This window comes from Dipteris shenzhenensis, chromosome 29, assembly GCF_047967505.1.
Source record: "Dipteris shenzhenensis isolate YYH24624 ecotype China chromosome 29, Dip_SZ_1.0, whole genome shotgun sequence".
Lineage (NCBI taxonomy): Eukaryota > Viridiplantae > Streptophyta > Polypodiopsida > Gleicheniales > Dipteridaceae > Dipteris > Dipteris shenzhenensis.
This window is the reverse complement of record NC_141624.1, coordinates 25,834,673-25,854,782: the sequence shown is the minus strand read 5'-3', so window position 1 is coordinate 25,854,782 and position 20,110 is coordinate 25,834,673. Positions and strand designations below refer to the sequence as shown.

The following is a 20,110-nucleotide window of genomic DNA, read 5'->3' as shown; positions in this document are numbered from 1 at the left end:
CTCTCTTTGGTTTGAACCGCCGTCCCGTTGCCTTGTGCTTTCTCTCCATAGTGCGCTAGTCCTCTCGCTGTCACACTCACCGCAATTTCAGCGCGCTGCTCTCTCGCTCTTCTCTCGTCCCAGTCGTGGACTGCTATCACCGCTCTGATACCAAATGTGAAGAACCAGACTTTTCGAGAATGCAAATGTGTGCAATGCATGCAGAATTTGAATGCCAATTGGGTCTGCAATGGGGAAGAGCGCCCTTGTGAGAGTACTTGTTTCTATTTCGACCTACATGCAAGGTGGGATAGAGATGGCAGATGAATGCAATGTGGTAGAGAGAATGCTACGTGAGATTAACAATGAAAGGCTGATACCCTTTCATTAGTGTCCCTTGAGATCACTCAAGTTCCATCTTCCCATTAACACCTACCCTTATCCTATGACCCATGTACCTACCATTCAATGCACTCTAATGCACCCTTCCCTTTCCTATTGCCTCTAGGACCTAGACACGTGTGTGCACATCTTTATTACTAATCATTCTCCAATGTTGCATAGTTTTGCGGTACTATTTACACCACTTGATCGATCATAAATACAAACAGATGACCGCACCATGAAATTGACACCTAAGAATAATAAGGTTTGAATGACTATTAATTAACTAAATAATCATTTCTCTTGACATGACATTGGCTTTCCCTTTTACTGAATCCATCTTGGCAATTTTAGCCAAGAGAATGGGACACTTATGCCATACCTGCCCGGGCTTATGTTTCTTACACACAAAACATTTTCCTTCCCAAATCAACTTCGTCCGTAATAGATGGAAATGGCACCCATCCAGGACGTGATTGATTGTTCACATTCCTTACAAGAGCTTTATCCTTCCCTTTATTATTCTTAAACCGGTTTGGTTTCCTAAAAGTGGGTATGTTGTTGGTCTTAGATGTTGACCCACCCTCCTTATTGAAAGGTTTATGAGGATTTAGTTTTCTCTCGGCTATTTCAGCCAGCTTAGTGAGGTCCTTATGTTGTGTCGGGTTAAACATTTCAACCTCGTATCTTACTTTCGGGCTTAAGGCTGCTAAATACTTCATTCTCCTATCTTCCTCACTCTTTCCGGGTAACTCTAGAGAGAGTTTTCAAAACCTGGCTGTAAAATTTGCATTACTCTCATTTTCGAACTGGCTAAACCTCTCCCAACTAAAGGTCAGGTTCTCTTCATGCCTCGATGGCATGAAAGTGGCTTTCAGTTGCTCCACAAAGTCAGACCATTCATGAATAGGCTCTTTTCCTGATTGTGACAAAGACCACCACATTAGAGCATCCTTTTGCAGATGCAATGTGGCAAGAGCAAGCTTCTCTTGCTCGGTCTTGTCTTGATGGGCAAAGTATAGATCAAAATGGCGAATCCAATTGAGTATTTTGTCAGCCTCCCTTGCCCCATCATATTTGGGGAACTCGATTCTCTATTGCGGTGGGAATTGGAATCTCTTGGAAGGTGTACTCAACTCTTCATCCCAAAGTTTAAAGTCCTCTTAGTGCCTAATCTTGTCATAATGGACTGTTCAATCATATTGCTAAGTTGGAAAATCAGCTTATCAACAGGAGTCTCCTCTCTTGCTCTCGCACTTGGATTATAATTGTGTGCTGGGTTTCGAGGTGAAGGCGTAAACTCATCACCTTGGTCTTAACTGGTCTCATTTCTTCTTTCATTACGAAAGGAGAACTCCCTATCCAGAGGTTCTTGAAGGAGAGACTGTTGTAAATCTATTTGCAGGTTATCATACTCAAGATGTGTTAACTCTCACCTAATCCATCCTCTTCAGGAGGGAGTTAAAGGTGTTCTTTCTCTCTCTCCTTTGGGTAATGGAGGAGAAAGAATAAGTTCAATGTTATATCTCCCTTCCCCTTCCATTCTTTCCTTGTAGTAATCAAGTGAAAGAAGGAAAGAAAGAAAGTTTAAAGTCTTTGGAAGACCGATGGGTCTGTGAGACTGTGAAAATCGTGATACAACAAGCTGTGGTAGTGGAGCTACTAAACGAGCGTCCATACCAATGCAAAATCCAAAAATGCAGAATGGCAGTACTAAGTTTAAAGTACAACATAGTCAAGTCGATGGTCGACTATATATCAATCTCAGCATCGTCATCATCGGCAGCAGCAAGATATCAGGATGGATGAGGCAATGGAGGCATGAAGTCGGCAGTGTTGTCGGCCACTCAGAGGTGCGGTCCTGGCAGGTCTCCTGGTCGTAGCTCTGCGTCTGACCAGGGCTACTGTGACCCCCGTCGGTCGGGCTCCGACTCTAAACAAGGAGGGGATGTCCCCAATTGTGATCTGTGTGTCGATCCTCTGTCTGAACTGTTAGGTCATAGGCTCTGGGTCACGGTCATGTCGAGGCCTCGTCTCGTGGGGGTCCATGTGATCTAGTTGAAAGATCTCCGTGATAGAGCTCTGAGAGGGATCAGCCAAGGAAGAAGTATGCTCCTATCTCCGTGCTCGGAGTATCCTCTCACGATGTCTAAGTGCCTCATGAATGAAACCTGCCAAACACCGCTGGTTTGGGTAGGAGAGGAAACAAGCCAAAATACCATAACTATCCTTGAAGAGGCAGTGGAAACGCCCTCGGATCTCATAGTACACAGGACACCTGAAGATGAAATGCTCCTCTGTCTCAACCTCTGGCATGTCACACAGTGTGCATATGCGCCTCTCCCTGGGTAGTCGCTCTGCTCTGTCGCTCTCGATGCGAAGTCTGTGTGAAGAGAATCGGAACTGCTGTCCAAGAGAGATCCTCAGCGAGTGGGGTAGGTGAATCTGTGTGTATCCTGGTGGGGCAATGAAACCATCCATTGTGATATGTAAGAAGTGATCTCTGTAGAAGCTAAGCTTCATTGGGAGTTCACTCGGTCCCAAGCAGGTCCGAAATGTGTGTAGCTGTAGTAGATCCTCACGGATAACCTGGTTGACCTCGTGTGATAAGAGGGGAGAAAACGGAGCATCCATGCTATACTGGAAGGGAGGTAGTCTATCCATGTGGAGCCCCAATCGCTCAAACCATCTCTCTATACGTGCATACCAGCACCTCTGGTCTCCTCCTGCTGCAAGTGCCATAGAAGAGGATAGAGCTATCCATGGTGTATCCATGGTAGCCTGCTATGCCCCGAGGTATAATCCCCATATTTCCTAACTCGATACCAAGAGAAAATGACTTGCTATAATATTGAAAGGAGGGTTTATTTTACAGCAAAGGTCAAGTGTCGTAGAGTTGGTGGTACTTATCCGACTCCCGCTTCGCTTGTGTCCAAAAACCTGTTCAAATGACGTCTTCTTCCCTTTCTTTTACGCTTTCTTCTTGTATTTCTGTTGTAAACTGGTACACTCTATTTGGGCTAATTATTTTGAGTGGATTGGAGCTCTAGATACTGTTATAGGGGGTACTTGGTGGGTGGATCACCCCCTTAAAATCTTGTTCCGATCCGACTTTCCCTTTCGGAGAACCGGGGGGGGGAGGGCTCTTTTCCTCACGGTTTAAGGATTTTAAGGGTACATTCACACCGGAGGGGGGGGGGGGGGAGTCACCCCGTTAGGACACCCTGTTCCCCGTCCAACATCGAAATTTTTCAAGAAATCCCTTGTTGTAGACTCTCAAGTCAGTTTTTGAGGGAAGGAGAATTTTGTTTGCAGCCTAAAATTGGGGTGTGTGTAGAAAACACAGTCCGCAGAAAACATGTTATGCTGGTAGATTTTGCTGTTTCACACTCCCACATTGTTGCTTCTCGCACTTGTATGTCGTCCGCAGTTTGTCTTGGTGCGTTGGCCGGTCAGTTCGTGTGTTCTTTCTGCCGTGCACGAGTGCTGCCGTTGTCACGTTTGCCACAGTTTCGCGTGCTGTTGCTCGCTTCTCGATTTGCAGCGTTCTCTGCCCGTCCCCACATTGCTCCCTCGCTCTCCTCCCGTCTGTGGACTGTCACTGCTCTGATACCAAATGTGAAGATTTCGAGAATGCAAATGTGTGCAATGCATGCAGAATTTGAATGCCAATTGGCCCTCCAATGGGGAAGAGCGCCCTTGTGAGAGTACTTGTTTCTATTTTGACCTACATGCAATGCAAGGTGGGAGAGAGAAGGCGGATGAATGCAATGTGGTAGAGAGAATGTTACGTGAGATTCACAATGAAGGGTGATACCCTTTCATTAATGTCCCTTGAGATCACTCAGGTTCCATCTTCCCATTAACACCTACCCTTATCCTATGACCCATGTATCTACCATTCAATGTACTCTAATGCACCCTTTCCTTTCCTATTGCCCCTAGGAACTAGACACGTGTGTGCACATCTTTATTACTAATCATTGGCCAATGTTACATAGTTTGGCGGTACTATTTACACCGCTTGATCGACCATAAATACAAACATATAACCGCACCATCAAATTGGTGCCTAACAATAATAAAGCTATTAATTAACTAAATAAGCATTTCTCTTGTCATGACAAGAGGGACTGAAAGGTGGGTTGAGAGTTGGGGAGGAGGTTGAAACGGGTGGTATGGGAGATAGGAGGCATTGGCTGAGAGGCAGAATGGCGGGCAAGGGGGCGGTGTGGGATCAAGGGAGGGCTGAGAAGGGATGGAGCGGGACGGTAGGAAGAGGCAGAGAGGAGAGTGGGGTGGAGTAGAGAGTTTGGGAGATCGAGCTGGGAGAAGGGAGCAGCAAGGGGAGTATGGCCATCAGACTTGCTTATATGATGATTGTCCTAATTGTGACACTCCTAATATTTTTGCCCTTACTGCCATCTCTAGTACGTGTTCAGTTGCTGAAGAGCAAGGATGTTTGTTACCCAGGGATTTGTTTTCCTTAAGACACTGTTTTCAATGCAGACAAGGACGATGAAAAAGAGCTTTTGAGGCCAGAGGAGTTGAATCAACAAAATATTGAGGCACTAGTTGCTGAAAGCAACCTGGTACATGGAAGCTTTGTTACTGATGGAATGTTAAATTTTTTTTGACAGAGTGTTGTGCATTGTCCTGTTTTCTTTTTGTCCTGGAATTTTATGTTTCAGCTGTCTAAGTGATGATATAGCTGCAACTTTTTTGTCTTTGATATTTTAGGAGTGACAAAGAAGCAAAATGCATAGGTCACTAGTGGAGTTCTAGAAATTGAATCTAGTGACCAGTAATGTTTGTGTTTCCAGAAAATGGAGATTCTGCCAGTCAATGACCTGGATGTTGCATTACATGAGTTTGTGAACAAAGATGACAAGCAGGCTTTTTTCACGTGTGTACAACACAACCTGGAAGAAACAAGGGCATGCCGTTTAACTCTACAATGACCTTGATTTTCAGAATTGAAATTTACAAGTTCTATGAAAAGCAAAGTTTTGCGCATTCTCTTATTTTATTTATTCATGGAGTAAATATGTCCTGAGAAAAGCATATGTTTTTTAGCTCTTCTCATTTGGTTGTACTGACAATTGGCAGGCTAAGCTTGTGGAAGAGGCTGATGTACTGCACATAAAGGAGGAGAAGGATCTGGTCGAGAAAGTAAGCCAGTGTATGCAGGTATGCTTTTGCTAATAAATTCAGATATTTTGCTCTATTCTGCTAGTGATTCTGAACATTTTACTGCAAAATAGTTGGTGTAATTCATACTTGCTACATATTTTGGAATTTCTCAGGAGCGGGTAAGGAAAGGTGGCTCCTCAACAAAAGCTGTAGTTTCTGCAACTCCAAAAAGTAGCAGCTACTCACAGGTAGCAGGCTTATTTTTTCTCCTGTGAAGTTTGTATTGAATTAAATATCATTTCCTAACTCATCTCCTACAGTTCTCTTTTTAAATATGGGAATACAAATTTCTATTATAGCAATCAACATACCTGGTGTGAAGGTCCAAAACATGCTCTGTTTGTTTCAACAAGTAGAGCTGGAACAGCATTTGATTCTGCTTTAGCACAACAAAATCATCACGCCCCTCGATTGATAAACTGCGAATTGCAATGCACAACAAGGCAGAATAGCTGACCAATAGCAAGAGATATCAGTGCATAATCATGTGGCTAGCAACCCCAGCCTTGAAAACCCCACGAACAAGGTTGAGCCCTTATCTTGTTTGGAATCAGCCCAAAAACACATCGACCAGCCTTCTATTGCTCGGCAACAGACCAACCACAACTTGGTCTTTGTGAAAAAGCAGCAATACAAAGGCCAACCAGCAAAACCACAGCGTGGAAGGCCCAAAGGTAGTCCGACCAGCCTGAAGGGGTCCCAAAATAGCACGAGCCACAAATCAGATCGCCCGTGCTCTAGACAACCTGGGACAGCCTGCACAGCTCCAGAATCCAATCGTCTTGCTCCTCTGGCCTCGAAATCAACACGATCCAGCTCCAGGTCAAACCGCCCATCAGAAATCACTCCAAAACAACCAGCAGACCACGAGAAACAAAATCGCCTTGGCAAGAATTGCCAAGAATCAGCTTGCCTGCAGCCATAAACACAGTCGACCTCCTCTTGGCATCTCTTGGGACCCAGACAAGTATGCGACCTGCTTTTCCAGCACCCTCCTGGCTCCTAAAGGTGGGCGACTTCTCTTTCCATGCCTTGCTTGCTCGCAACTGACCTATCTTGGCCTATATGCACCTGAATTTTGCTGCTCCTGGCCTGTGGACACAACTTGTAGATTTTAATCCCAAAATAGTAAATGGAAATTTACCACTCTTCTATGGTCACCAGAAAACTTTCCCAAGGCACAATTAATTTGAATTAATACACCAAGTGCACAATTTTCTTGGGGTACGAGCCTGACACACATACTAGGACTCCCAGAAGTCCCATGTCCAAGGTATTTATGTGTAAATTCAATTATGTTAGAGTCCCATGACATGGATGCTCTCTAGAGCCCCTAATTTTCTTTTCCCTCCCAAGATCTAGGGTCTCTGAATGGTCCAAGATAGAGTTAGTTGTGGCTAGGGTTAAGACTAGACTAACCCACTAGCGTTGGAGTTACCCAAGGGTTAGGACATAGTTTAATCAACAGTGGATTGACCTGCAATTCAGACAGGAGCTAAAGTGGATGAGGTTTAGATCTCATGATGATGCTTTGCAATTAGACTTCGATTCTAACCCTCAATATGCAAAAAAGTAGGAGTCGACACTTCAACATCATGCATACATCACATAAGATGGATGAAAGAGTGAGAGTCATGGGAATCGGCCAATTTGCTAGAGAATGTCATATGCAAACAAGGTTCTCCCTTGACAGTTAATTTCATAAAAGCATTGGATGCAACATGGGTAAACATTACAAAAAACTTGCAACAAGTGGTTCGACATACAATGCAAAGATTATGAATAAAGCATGTCACCACAAAAGAGCTTAGAAAACGAAATAGGATGAGGTATGAAGAGAAAGAGCAAACAAGAAAGCTAGAGTTGATAGATTAATAGCTAGAGATTGTTGTTGGACAATGTGAGGCATCAAGCTATAGGTAATGATGTGTACGCTTGGTCTAATATGGAAACTCTTTTGTATGAGGGAAGACAAAGGTGGCCACACAAACTCGACAAGGAAAACCCCACTATTTTCACTGAAGAGAGTAAAGATGGGATTAGGAGTTTGCCAAAAGACAAAGCTCGTAGGTCTTGGAGCGACACATGGTAGAATTGGAGGCATTAGTCAATTCATAATGCAACATGGTGTTTGTGGTAAATGGTAGAACAAGTTGGTGAAGCTACTTTTACACAAGGACAATGATTACAACAGGAACTATATAGTTTTCACTAATGTCCAAAAGCCTCAAGACAGTGGTGGAGCAATGATTAACACAAAAAGAACAAGGTAACAAGTAGTTAACCCGGCCATTAAATTCCTAGTAGAAATCATATTCACAAGGCAAGTGGGATCACTTGGTCACGTCAAGGGAATCAATGAAAGAAAACACCAAGAAAAAGTTTTGGTGTGTGATTTTGTTGATGTTAACAAAGCTTTCAATGCTAGACGATTTTGGAGAGCCAATGGAGCACTTAGTAGCAATAATCACCAGTCAAAGGTTGGCAACATGGCATAGGTCTTTTAAGAAAAAGTAGGTGTATTATTGCTTGCCGTTTCAAAAAAGAAACGCCTAACATTCATTAGAACGGTAAGTTCCAATACAAAAGAAAGTGTCTAACATTCATTGGCATATTCCCAAAAGGTTGTGTGTCAACAACATTAGCACATTGTTAGACTCCAGGAATAGCGTCCCTATTGTATTTTGATGCAACCTTGAAGTAGGCACCCTTGTGTGATTATCTCTCCTCCATTGATTTTTGTCCCATGGTGGCAGCAATCGAGGTGAGACTATATGTTTAGAGGTTGCGATATTGCCTAGGGGACAGTGATTGGAGTGTCGTTTATTGATAGAGACATTGAGAGGCATATCACATCTGTGATTTGTACCCTTTGTGGTATCGACAATTGTTCCTTGAGTAATTTTTACGGATTTGTAGCATCAATGTGACTCTTTTCAATCATTCGGGCCTTCCTCCAGCTGCTCCAAGTTGCTCTAGCGCCATTTTGTTGGGATTTGCTCCCTCTAACTCAAATCTACCTGTACAATTGGATTTGACGCTTTTCACCCTCTTTTATGTCACATTTGCACACATTGCAGTGAGTTGAGGTGATTTTGCTCTAGAAATTCGAGCTTTTGTGTCACATTCACAGATTTATTCATTAAGTATGAATAAAAATCGCAGAGCAAGCTCAAGTGCGGGAGTACATCATGTCAAGCATGAGAAAAAACAGCTTAGAATGAGCAAACAAAAATCCCAGGTGGCGGCTGAAAATGCCACCTCATCCCTGAAGGAGAGTGAGAGAAGAAAGGACAATCCTTCCAGACTCTGAGAAAAGCAACCCTCCTAGCAGTAGCAGTCTTGGAGGTTCCCTGTATGTTCGCCCAAATGGCCATCAAAGTGTGTATAGCATCTGCCTAGATACTGGCCGTAGTCTGAGAACGATGAACTTGGGAGTCCTCCAAAGCCTCTGTACATCTGGTTCTCCAAATATGCCATGCTGTAATACTATCCATAATCTCCCAAGATATGTCTACAGAAGCGTGGGTAGCTCTGAATGGAGTAAACGAAACATCCCGGAGGGAGCATGACTCCACAAGGTGTCGTCGAACAGAAAAAGCTGTGTCCGTGTCATGTCCCTCGAAGAAATCCTGTGGACCAGTTCTCTCGGTGCCTTGTAACTATCCACTCCCATTCCCCTGGATCCCACTGCAAGGATCTCATAGGGGAACCTCCATACAACCAAAGCCTCCAAGATCCAATAGCCAGGAGAACGAGGTGTGGATCAAGATACCACTGTGAGTCTCTACCCATCTCCATGTATCCTGCAATCCTGACAGGCTGAAAAGGAGCCTCCAAAAGAATGTCCTCTGAAGATCTGTGGAGTTTGCCTCCTGCATGAACCTGAAAGACAAGGGTATCCTTATGTGCATCCTGCAAGGCTATAACCTGCAAAGAATTTCTTGTCCTCGAAAAAGCCCCTAACCAGTTGGACTCAGAAATAGGCAAATGGTCCGTATCCATCCACTCCACTGGTATGGCTGCATCTATTTGCTGCATCCTGGCTGCACTTCCTCTGAGGTGACTAACCGAACGAGCTCTCTGATCCTATGGAAGCATCCTGAAAGATTTCCAAGCACCCACTGTGGATGTAGGTCCCAACTCCCATCTAGACCACTGCATGGATTAGACAGCACTTCAAATGTGATAGCCAGGGTGGCTTGGGAGACTCTTATTCTACCCACTGAGGAAGGGGGCCTCAAATATTATTGATCCAGACTTGCAGTGTAGAGCTTTGCTTTGCAAGATGGTGGTTAGAGGTTTGATGCCTGGTCAGGAGCCTTGAAAGGATTTTTTCTTACGCAGTATACAGGCATGCACCCCTTCTCAAGGAGGAGATTGGATGGACAGCCCTAGATGGGATCTTTACATCAGCCCGTCTCAGAGCTCCTACCTCCCCTCTCATGGCTGCCATTCTGAAAGCTTGGGACAGCTTCAGAAGTACTCTTTGGAGAGTTCCACCCTCCTCTCGTGACGAGATTGACAGGCAGCCCGTCATGTGGAATGATTGCATACTAGATGAGCATGGCAAATCACTGGGCATGTCAACTTCACAAAAAATTCCTGGTAGGTCTTGAGCTGAGTGATACTGCTTGTAGATCGGCACGAACAAGAGCAAACAAACGACGCTGTAGCCAACAATACCTGGTTTACAACCACCACTCTAGATGCAAGGTTAAGTTTGGCCGAACTCCAAAATAGGAGTTTCCTCCTGATGCTCTCCGACACTGGAGCGAACTGTTGTGTTGGAGAAATGCCCACCTCAACTTGGCATCCAAGATATCTGATGGAGACACCCCTCTGAATCCAAGTAAAGCCAATATCAGCACCCCAATCTGGAGTGTCCTCATCACTTATCTAGAAACCATTGGATTTGTTCCAGTTAATGTGAGCCCCTACTACAATGCAAAATAAATCCAAGGCTGTCTTGAAAGAGGTGAGTGTCTGTGGATTGGCATCCAAAAAAATAGCCGTGTCATCTTCCAGCTCACTGTCCAGCAACTCCTTCCTGTCTCAACGGAAGTCTCGGGCCAAAAATATCAGCTTGAGCTCTAATATAGAGGCTCATAGCTTCAGCCACAAATAAGAATAGAAAGGGGGCTAGAGGGCATCCCTGTCGGACTGATCTGGATATCTGAAACTTGTCTCCCCCTGACCCCACCAATGAGTACCTGGCTATGGGCTGACCTGTAAAGAGCGGAAACCCCTCTAATCCACAAATCTGAAAATCCAAAGCAAAGAAGGGTTCCCTCTAGGAAACCCCAATCTACCCTATCATATGCTTTTTCGAAATCCAGGAGTAGGATTGCTAGTCTATGGCCCTCATGCATAGCCCACTCAGAAGCCTCCCAAAATGAGAATATGTCATCAAAAATGCTTGTGCCATGGACAAAGATTGTCTATGTGTCATGTATAAGATCTGTCAGGATGGGTTGCAATCGTAGGCTGATGGCTTTTGCCAAGATCTTATACAAAGTGCCCAATAAGGTGATCGGTCTCCACTGAGACACTAAATTTCTGCAACCTCCTTTTGGGATAAGATGAATGAGACCCTCCGAGAGTGAGTCCGGCATCTCACCCGAGTCCCAAACGCCCTGCAAGGTTGAGGTGATGTAATCCCCAATCTGATCCCAAAAAATAATAAAAAAACGAGGTGTTAAGTCCATCGAACCCTGGACAACTACCCTTATGAAGAGCAGTAAGAGCGGTCTTGAACTCTATGTTGGTGAAGCGTGCATCAAGTGAGGCAGGCTCTCATACCTCTATCCACCAACATAGGAATATGCTGCCAAATAACCTGTCTAGCATCATCTCTGGTTTGTGAATCAGGATCAGTTGTCAGAAGGGAGGCATAGTAATCTGAAGCAATTTGCATGACGGCATCTGGATGTGTCTGAAGTATCCCGTCTGACTCAACAAGCTGCGAAACACACTCTCTCCTATGTCTGGGGCTGAGAGTAGAGAAGAACTGCTTGTTGACTCTACCTCCGATGTGCGTCCAGAAAGACTCTCTGGCGTGAAAGGCATACTCTGCTCTCTGATCTAAAAGTGTCTGTTGATGAGCCCTTGCTGCAGCAAGGCGCTCCTGAATCCAAACAATCTGTAGGCCGTTTCTGCTCCAAATCTTGCATTGATCTTGTCTCCCAGCAACCTCGACTCTCTGTCAAAAAATTAAACCATTTGGTCGTTGAAGCATAATGTGATCATCTATAATATCAGAGTCAGAGACGATGACCTTGACTGGTGGCACCCCATCCGATCTGACAGCCTCTGCCGCTGAAGAGGGCATGCCAGGGAGGGGGGGGGATCTCTGTGACCAACCCAAAATTGGCTCCTATGGATGGTAAGAGTCGATGGTAGACCTGAGGAAGGCCGGGGAATTTGAAGAAAAGTGAGGTAACCCTGCTATCTTCCTCTACTGGATCGAAACCCAAAGTGAAGGGTGTCAAAAAGATCCTCCTGGAGCTCAATGCAAAAGGACTAGCCCTGAGTACTGAACCTGTTGACTCTAGAGAATCAAATAGCACTTGGATGAACCCTCGTCCGAGCATATGAACATCGGTGAGGTGCCCTGCGAGGTCTCTAGGTAAAGCCGAATGCATCCAATCCCTAGCCTGTAGCCTGGAGGGGTGGGAACCGTGCATGTGAGCAAAGACTGAGGTGGCATACTCCTGCTCTGAATCTGTCTTGAGCTACTGAAGCTCGTCTTTGGAAAAGGTAACTGTTTTTGCGGCCGGTGGAAGTGGTTGAGTGGCTGAATGGGAACCCATTCGTCAATCAAGGTGGAATGGCTGACACGAACACGAAGATGCTCTGTCTGTCTGTCCGACAACCTACTGCCAGAGAGAGAAAATCTCTCTCTTGTTCCTAGAGGGGTTGAAGAAGGGGGGGGGGGGAGAGGGTGGCCCGGGGGGGGGGGGGCAGGGTAGGGAAGGAGAAGAGGGGGAGGGAAGGAGGGGAGGGGAAGGGAAGGATAGAGGAGGTGAGGCAGAGGTTGAGAAAGGGGTAGAGGGAGGGGCAGAAGGTGGGGGAGGGGAAGGGAGGTGGGGTAGGGGAAGCGGGGGGTAGGAGGAGCAGGGGGATAGGAAGGAGGGGCAGCGGGGGGGTAGGGAGAGGAGGGGAGAGGGCAGCGGGGTAGGGAGGGAGGGGGAGGTAGAGGAAGCGGGGTAGGGGGAGCAGGGGGTAAGGAGGGAGGGGCAGCGGGGGGGTAGGGAGAGGTGGGGAAAGCAGCAAGGGTAGGGAGGAAGGTAGCGGGGTAGGGAGGGAGAGGTAGCAGGGGTAGGGAGGGAGAAGTAGGCAGCAGGAGAGGGAGGGAGGGGTGCGGGAGAGGCAGCGGGGGGGACAGCAGCGGGAGAGGGAGGGAAGGGAGCAGGAGAGGCAGCAGCGGGTTAGTGGGCAGCAGCCCGAGAGGAGGGGCTGGCAGGGAGAGGAGGAAGGAGGGGAAGGGAAGGGCTGGGAGGGAGGGGAGAGGGGCGTAGGATAGACGGCAGCAGGGAGCAGCAGGGCGGGGAGCTCAGCAGCTCTGCTTGGCATTGACATTCGCAGATTTCACAGTGACATTTGCTCCTTTTGGTCACATTTGCATTGGACAGATTTGTAGACATTTACCCTTTGATTTGGGCTGGTCATTTGCAGGACAGCTATCTGCAGGGGGTCCTTTGATTGGACAGACATTTTCTTGCAGGTCATTTTGAGAACAGCTGCATTTTGCTCAGTAATTGAGGAGCCATCTTGGCATTGACACTTGCAGACATTTGCTGTCATTTTTGGTCTGACATTTGTAGCCAGCAGTCAGATACTTGGGCAGCCAGCTCTTTGCATTGTAGCCTTGAGGTTGTGACATTTGCAACACACTCAAATTTTTTTATTTTTTTGGGGATTTTCATTTGCAATGGCAAACCATGAATCTTCTGGGATGTTTGTTACTGAGGACAAGCTTGATGGCACCAATTATCCCATGTGGTCGTACTTGGTGCGCCATCTGTTGGTGTCCAAGAATTTTTGGGGAATTGTATGTGGATCGGAGTCTAGACTTGTCTCTTCATCACAAGCCACTGTTGCCACTTCTGCCACTTCTGGTTTATCTACCACTACTCCCTCCGTGCGTGCCGTCGACCCTCCAACACAAGAACAGATTCGTTGGGATCAGCGAGATGCACATGCACATAATGATTGCCATGAATTGCAAGAGAGTTGTTATACCCCACATTCGGTCTTGCAAAACAGCCAAGGCTGCATGGGACACTTCGGCTAGTCTTTATGATATGCGCAATGAGGCCAGAGTTGCTTATTTGCACAGGCAGCTTGATAATGTTAAGATGAATGAAGGGGGCAGCATGGATGCCTATTTGACACAGGTCAAAGACTTCTGAGAACAACTCATCAATGTTGATGAGATTGTACTAGACTCACAGGTTGTGTCTACCACACTTGATGGGCTTCCTGACTCGTATTAGGGCTTTGCTACAATACTTCGACTAGTGGCCATGGGTAACCCCAACCACTATTCTTTTGATTATCTTGTTTCCCTACTTCTGCAGGAGGAGCAGAGTCCCTAAAACATGGCTTCTTCGACTCATGCAGATCAAGCCTTTGCTACTGATGACACGGGCAAAGCAAAAGGGGGGAAAAATTACAGCAAGCCCAAACCTACATTTGGTATCTCATCCTCTTCATCTCTTGCCTATGGGAAGAAGAAGAAACGCTGCAATTATTGCAAGAAACCAGGTCATGACATCTCTGAGCGCCGGAAGTGTATTGCTTTCGAGAAGAAGCAGGGACAGTCTTGTTGTCACAAATACTCCAATTGAGGTAAAGGCTGTCAAATGCATCTCTTTGGCTACAACTCACAAAGCAAAGGTTACAAGTTGTTTCAGCCTAGCACTGGCAAGGTGATTGTCAGTATGGACGTGGTTTTTGTTCAGAAGGCCCTTTACCTTGGCTGGACCGTAAAACACAGCCTTCGGTGGAAGCCTTTGATGTGTTTGATTCTATTTCGCCTTTCACAGATGCAGAAGACAGTGTGCAGAGCTCTATGCCACATGCTTCTAGCAGCAGCTCCAATCCTCCTCCCGTTGCTCCTGCTCAGCCTGATTTTCCACGACCAAATGACCATGCTACCAAGCAAGCAGTTCAAGAGGAGAGGGCTGTGATGAGACAGTAAAAATCAGTCCCTCGTCGGCTTTTGGATATCCCTAGGGACAGCAAGCAAGATGTGCCCTTGGTTGCCCACACCGAGCAAATTGCCATGCATTTGTTTTTTTCCTCTCTGAGCTGAATGTTGCATTGATTGCCACTGACTGTAATGAGGAGCCTCTATGTCACAAAGATGCATTTGAAAGTCATGAGTGGATGCATGCCATGAGAGCTGAACTTGATTCCATTCAAGCAAATGGCACATAGGACTTGTATGATTTTCTTGTATGCAAGTGTGCCATTGGCAGAAAGTGGGTTTACAAATTGAAGCGCAAAGCTGATGGTAGTGTTGATCGCTACAAAGCTTGCCTTGTTGCGAAAGGTTATGCCCACCAGCATGGTATTGACTTCGAAGAGACATTCGCTCCCACTTCACACATCATGACCATTCGCTGTGTCATTGCCCTTGCATCTCACAGGCATTGGGAGGTCCATCAATTGGACATCAAGACCGCCTTCCTTCACGGGGGTTAGTGGAAGAGGCCTATGTCACTTAGACTCCAAGATTTGAACTTCCAGGGTTTGAAACTAAGGTATGTCGGCTTAAAAAGGCGGCCCTTTATGGTTTGAAGTAGGTACCATGGGTATGGTATGCCAAGATACATTCTTTTTTGTTGTGCCTTGGGTTTGAGAACAGCCCTTCGGAGGCTACTTTTTATGTCCAATCAGAATTTCTGATTTTGATTCTATATGTGGTTGACATGCTTATCACTGGGCCAGACTTGCAGAAAATTGTAGATTTCAAGGCAGCTTTGCAAAAATCCTTTGCAATGACAAACATGGGCCGGATGCACTATTACTTGGGCATCCAGTTTGCATATGTTGAGGGGGGTATGATAATGAATCAGTCCAAATAAATTGGGCAGCTCTTAGATCGCTTCCAGTTTGAAGATTGCAAGCCAGTTTCTACACCATTGGAGCCCGGCTTTCGTTTCTCCTCTGAGGATGGGAGGGCACCCTTTGATGCCGATTTTCAGTATGCTGTCTCTCAGTTGAAAAGGTACATGCACATGCCTAGTACACAACATTGGCAAGCAATGAAGCGGGTCTTCCGTTGAAGGCCACACAAAATTTGGGACTGTTCTATGGTGATGAGTCTCCACTAGTGATTGGGCAGGTTGTTATGACATGAGAGCGTTTCACAATGGCAACTGTTTCATGCTTGGACCTTCATGCATTTCATGGTTCAGCAAGAAGCAGCCTACAGTTGCTACTTTCAGTTGTGAAGCTGAATACAAGGTAGCCTTCACAACTATAGTAGAGTGTGTCTGGCTCCGTAAGCTACTCACAGATCTTGACATCAGCCAGCCAGCTTCTACTACCATCTACACTAACCGCCAGAGTGCTTTCGCCATTGCGAGAAACCTAATCTTTCATGCATGCACAAAGCGCATTGAGGTTCATTATTATTATGTTTCAGAGCAACTGTCAACTGGAGACATACAGTTGTCCTATGTTACCACGGAGGACAACTTAGCAGATCTTTTCACGAAGGCCCTACCATGGCCCAAGTTTGAGGCTTTTCGACATGCCTTACACTTGGCACCATTTGTTAACGTGATTTTGATCTCCCTATACTGTCATAGGTTGCTATATCCATCTTGGACGAATATGTGCAATCATGATTAGTTTTCAGGTAAACCTGAGATGTATCCAGGATACTTCAGCCACACCATGGAGGGGGTTTGTTAGCACTTAGCTTTGGTATAGCCTCGTAGGCTAGTCTTAGGGCTCAGTCTTGATGTCACCGGTCAACCATATGGTTGACTTTGGGGCCACATGGGCCACCCCTTTGTACATTCTCATTATCCATTTGGAAGTACTTCGTGTTCTTTCAGCTTGTTGTTTGCTTCCTTGCATTCCACTCCATTTCCATTGCTTCCCGCACCCAATAATAATTGTAGTCCTAATTGTAGTTCTCATGCATACTTAAACCCCGAAGGCTTGAAAAACCACACTCTGGAAAGACAGCAATTACACCTTCATTTTCTACGAAACCTCTTTCGTAAAGACAGCAAAGACACTCTCATTTTCTCTCCCTCTCTCCCTCTCTCAACCGATACACTAGGGCCTAGGACAATCGTTGGGCTGGACCCCCCCGAAGGTTTTTATTCATTAGAGAGAAAATGCAGTACATGAGTTCAGCGTGGAAGCTGTTCATACAAAATCCAAAACGTGAATTAAATTACATGAGCTCTCAGGCTCCCCTTCTTGGCAACAAGCCACTTGTCAATTTCTACATTACTTTCCTAATTACATGCCACTAAGGGCAACTCTAGAGTCTTCGAAGCACTTGGTCACGCGAACCGCCTCCTAGACTCTTGTTAGGCTCCCGTAGCGCTTAGGAAAATAACTCTTCCTAGTACCTGCAACAATTAATTAAAGTGCACCACCATGGCGCCCATTAATTGTTAGTGCTTTGCATGCAAATAACAGACTGTGGACTAACTGTGGACTAATTCTAGTTACGGTGGGCGTTCCCACTGAACACATGTGTACACATAACAAATATAAAAAAATATATTTATTCTCTGGTTGAAGTTGGCACATCTTGGTTAACCGTAGTTAACCCTCTTGGCGCATGCCAAGTCTCGTTGACCGAAGTCAACACTCTCTGACCGTAGTCAGCTCTGTGGCTCTCTGGTTAACCGCAGTTAACCCTCTTGGTAATGAACCAAGTCTCCCCAACCGGCAAGTTTACTTGACCAGAGTCAAGTATCTTTGACCGTAGTCAATTCTTTGACCATTAAAAGAACTCTTTGACCATAATTAACACATATGAAAACTCTTTAATTATGATAAGATAAATGGTCAACTGTACTTTGACTTAGGATATTTACATTGTGGTGACATTCCTCGGCTTCTATTTAGTTGACCTCAACTGAAAAGCTTCCTTGTAAACATCCAAAAGTTGTGGATGATCGGACAACATGTCTTCATCCATCCACTTGGCATCCAATGCCGTATAATTCTTGAATTTTACAAGATACCTGTAAAACTCCTTGCCCTGAGGGCCTTTGTGTACAGTATGGTACACAATCTGCTTTGGCTAAAGGACCTCCTCTAGCTCATCCACTTCTGGTGGATCCTCTGATACTGGCTTTGTAGGCTTTGGCCCTTGGAATTTCTTCAAAAGACTCACATGAAATGCATTGTGAATCCTCCAATGCTCTGGCAATGCCAACCTGTATGCAACCTCATTTATTCTTTCTGTAACCTTGAAAGGGCCATAGTACCTGGGAGATAACTTTGCATACACTTTTTGTTTGCCTTTGAACTTAGGAGCCTAGCTTTCTCAAACTTTGAAAGTACCCAATCCCCTTCCTTGAGATCTACCTGTTGCTGTCCGGACTTGGCTATAAGCTGTCTGGGGGTCTCTCACAAACTTATCAGCTGCAAATATTTACTTCAACTTGCATGCTTCATAGAGGTGGCTAAATGAAATTATTCCGAGCAAATCCAGGTATAGAAGCCTAGAAGAAAGTTGTAGCCACAATTGTACTGATGCTATTCAACACTTTAAAATGTCAGAAATGCCAAAGTAGCATCTAATGTAGCACCAAATTCATAATACTGTCAAAACTGTCCCAAACAAAGAGCTTGATTGTCGACTGGTTTTTTCGCGTTTGCTCCCTCCTTGGTGGACCATTTCACTTCAAATTTGGACAGGGGCTAGCTCATGTTGTTGTGCAAGCGTGGCTCAGAGGAATTTTGAAATGGTTGCTCCAACAAGTCGTATTGCATGAAATGGCGTCAGAAAGAAAGCAGCTGTTGCGTGGGTCGGAGGGCACCGTTCCCTAATTGCTCTGACGTGGGAGGTCGCCTATATGAAGGGTCTCTCCAGCCATAAGGACTCTAGAAGAGGTCGCTTGTAGGAGGAGAATTCAGCCCTCTAAGTGGTTGGGCAGAAAGGGGCAAAATGGAGAGGAAGGTGGGGAAGAAGAAGAAGATGATGATGACATGGCATAAATGGGCTCAAGGAGGATCATAGTGCTCTGATACCATGTTGGAGAAGTGAAAGGAAAGCATCGTGCTGAACACAAAACAAGAGAATGCTTATCGAATGAAGAAGGGTGAGGTCCATATGTAGGCACCTCTACATGAGCCACCAAGCTCCACAATCATCTCCTCAATCAGCTCCTAGAATCTCTCAATCAGCCTATGTGGCATCTACCACCACCTAACAGTGCTTATGGGCACCTAACTGTGCCTCTAGCACACACACATAGAACCCAAGGTGTGCCTGGGGCATACACCTTGAGATATCCCAACACTCCAGTGCTAGAGTTGTTGCTGTAATTCCTCTATGTCTAGCATAGGGAGGTGCATGGCATTCCTCCAAAATCTTTTTTCTCATCTCCTGGGTGATGCATAGGCAGTCATCTTTCATCAGATACCCATCTTTTAGGGAATAGTGACTGGTGGACTGCCCCTCTTGCATTTGCTGTAAAATCTCGCCAAAATCTGCATCATTAGCATATTGCTGCCTCATGCCTTCCAGGTCTTGATGATAGGCAATAGTCACATTATTGACCTGGGGTCTTTGGGACAAGGCATTTGCCACTCTGTTCCGAATTCCTGGGATATGGACAATCTGAAAATGATTCATTGACAGCATATTTGCCCATTTCATATGCTTCTCGGAAAGTTTTGTCTGAGTTAGAAAATATCTCAGACTTTGGTGATCTATTTTAACAGTAAAATCTGCACCTAAAAGATAGTGCTTTCATGTGTTCATAGCATGAACTACAGCCACAATTCTTTTTCATAGATCTTTCAGCATCACGCAATCTTCGGCTCTCGTATGCTACTACATGTCCATTTTGATGTAATGCAGCCCCAACACACTCTCCACAAGCATCGCAATCAACATCAGAAGGTTGATAAAGGCTAAGCAAGAATAGGCTCTGTAGTCAACTTCTCCTAGAGTGTATTGAATGCTTTCTTTTGTGATATTCCCCATGTGAAGACTGCATTTTTCTTAGTAAGGTCATGTAATGGAGCTGCGATATCAGCAAAATGCTTGATGAATCTCCTATAGTAGGAGCAAAGTCTTAAAAAATTCCGGACTTCATGCACAGTTTTTAACTGAGGCCATTCTTGGATGGCTTGGATCTTTGCAGCATCCATCTGTATCCCATTCTTGGATATTATATGCCCCAGATAATGGATCTCTTCCAAAAAGAATTTACTTTTCTTGCTATTGGCAAAAAACTGATGATTTCAAAGTTCTTGAAATACCAAAGCAAGATGTTCCCTGTGCTCTTCTTCTATCTTTGAAAAGACTAGGATATCATCAAAGAAAGTATCCGTGAAA

At 45.4% G+C, this 20,110-nt stretch overlaps 1 protein-coding gene across 6 annotated transcripts in view; it reads left to right on the top strand.

The window, feature by feature from the left end:
- The window catches only part of MRE11 (DNA repair and meiosis protein (Mre11)), a 154,643-nt gene that overhangs the window by 80,675 nt on the left and 53,858 nt on the right, over positions 1-20,110 (top strand). For all 6 annotated transcript variants that reach the window (XR_015543885.1, XM_087400837.1, XM_087400839.1 and 3 more), the window contains 4 exons: positions 4,873-4,955; positions 5,187-5,300; positions 5,473-5,553; positions 5,670-5,744. Coding sequence is in view for 5 of the 6 variants with exons in the window: in XM_087400837.1 (XP_087256963.1) it covers positions 4,873-4,955; positions 5,187-5,300; positions 5,473-5,553; positions 5,670-5,744 (353 nt within the window). In the remaining variant the exon portion in view is untranslated. The remainder of the gene's footprint in view (positions 1-4,872; positions 4,956-5,186; positions 5,301-5,472; positions 5,554-5,669; positions 5,745-20,110) is intronic.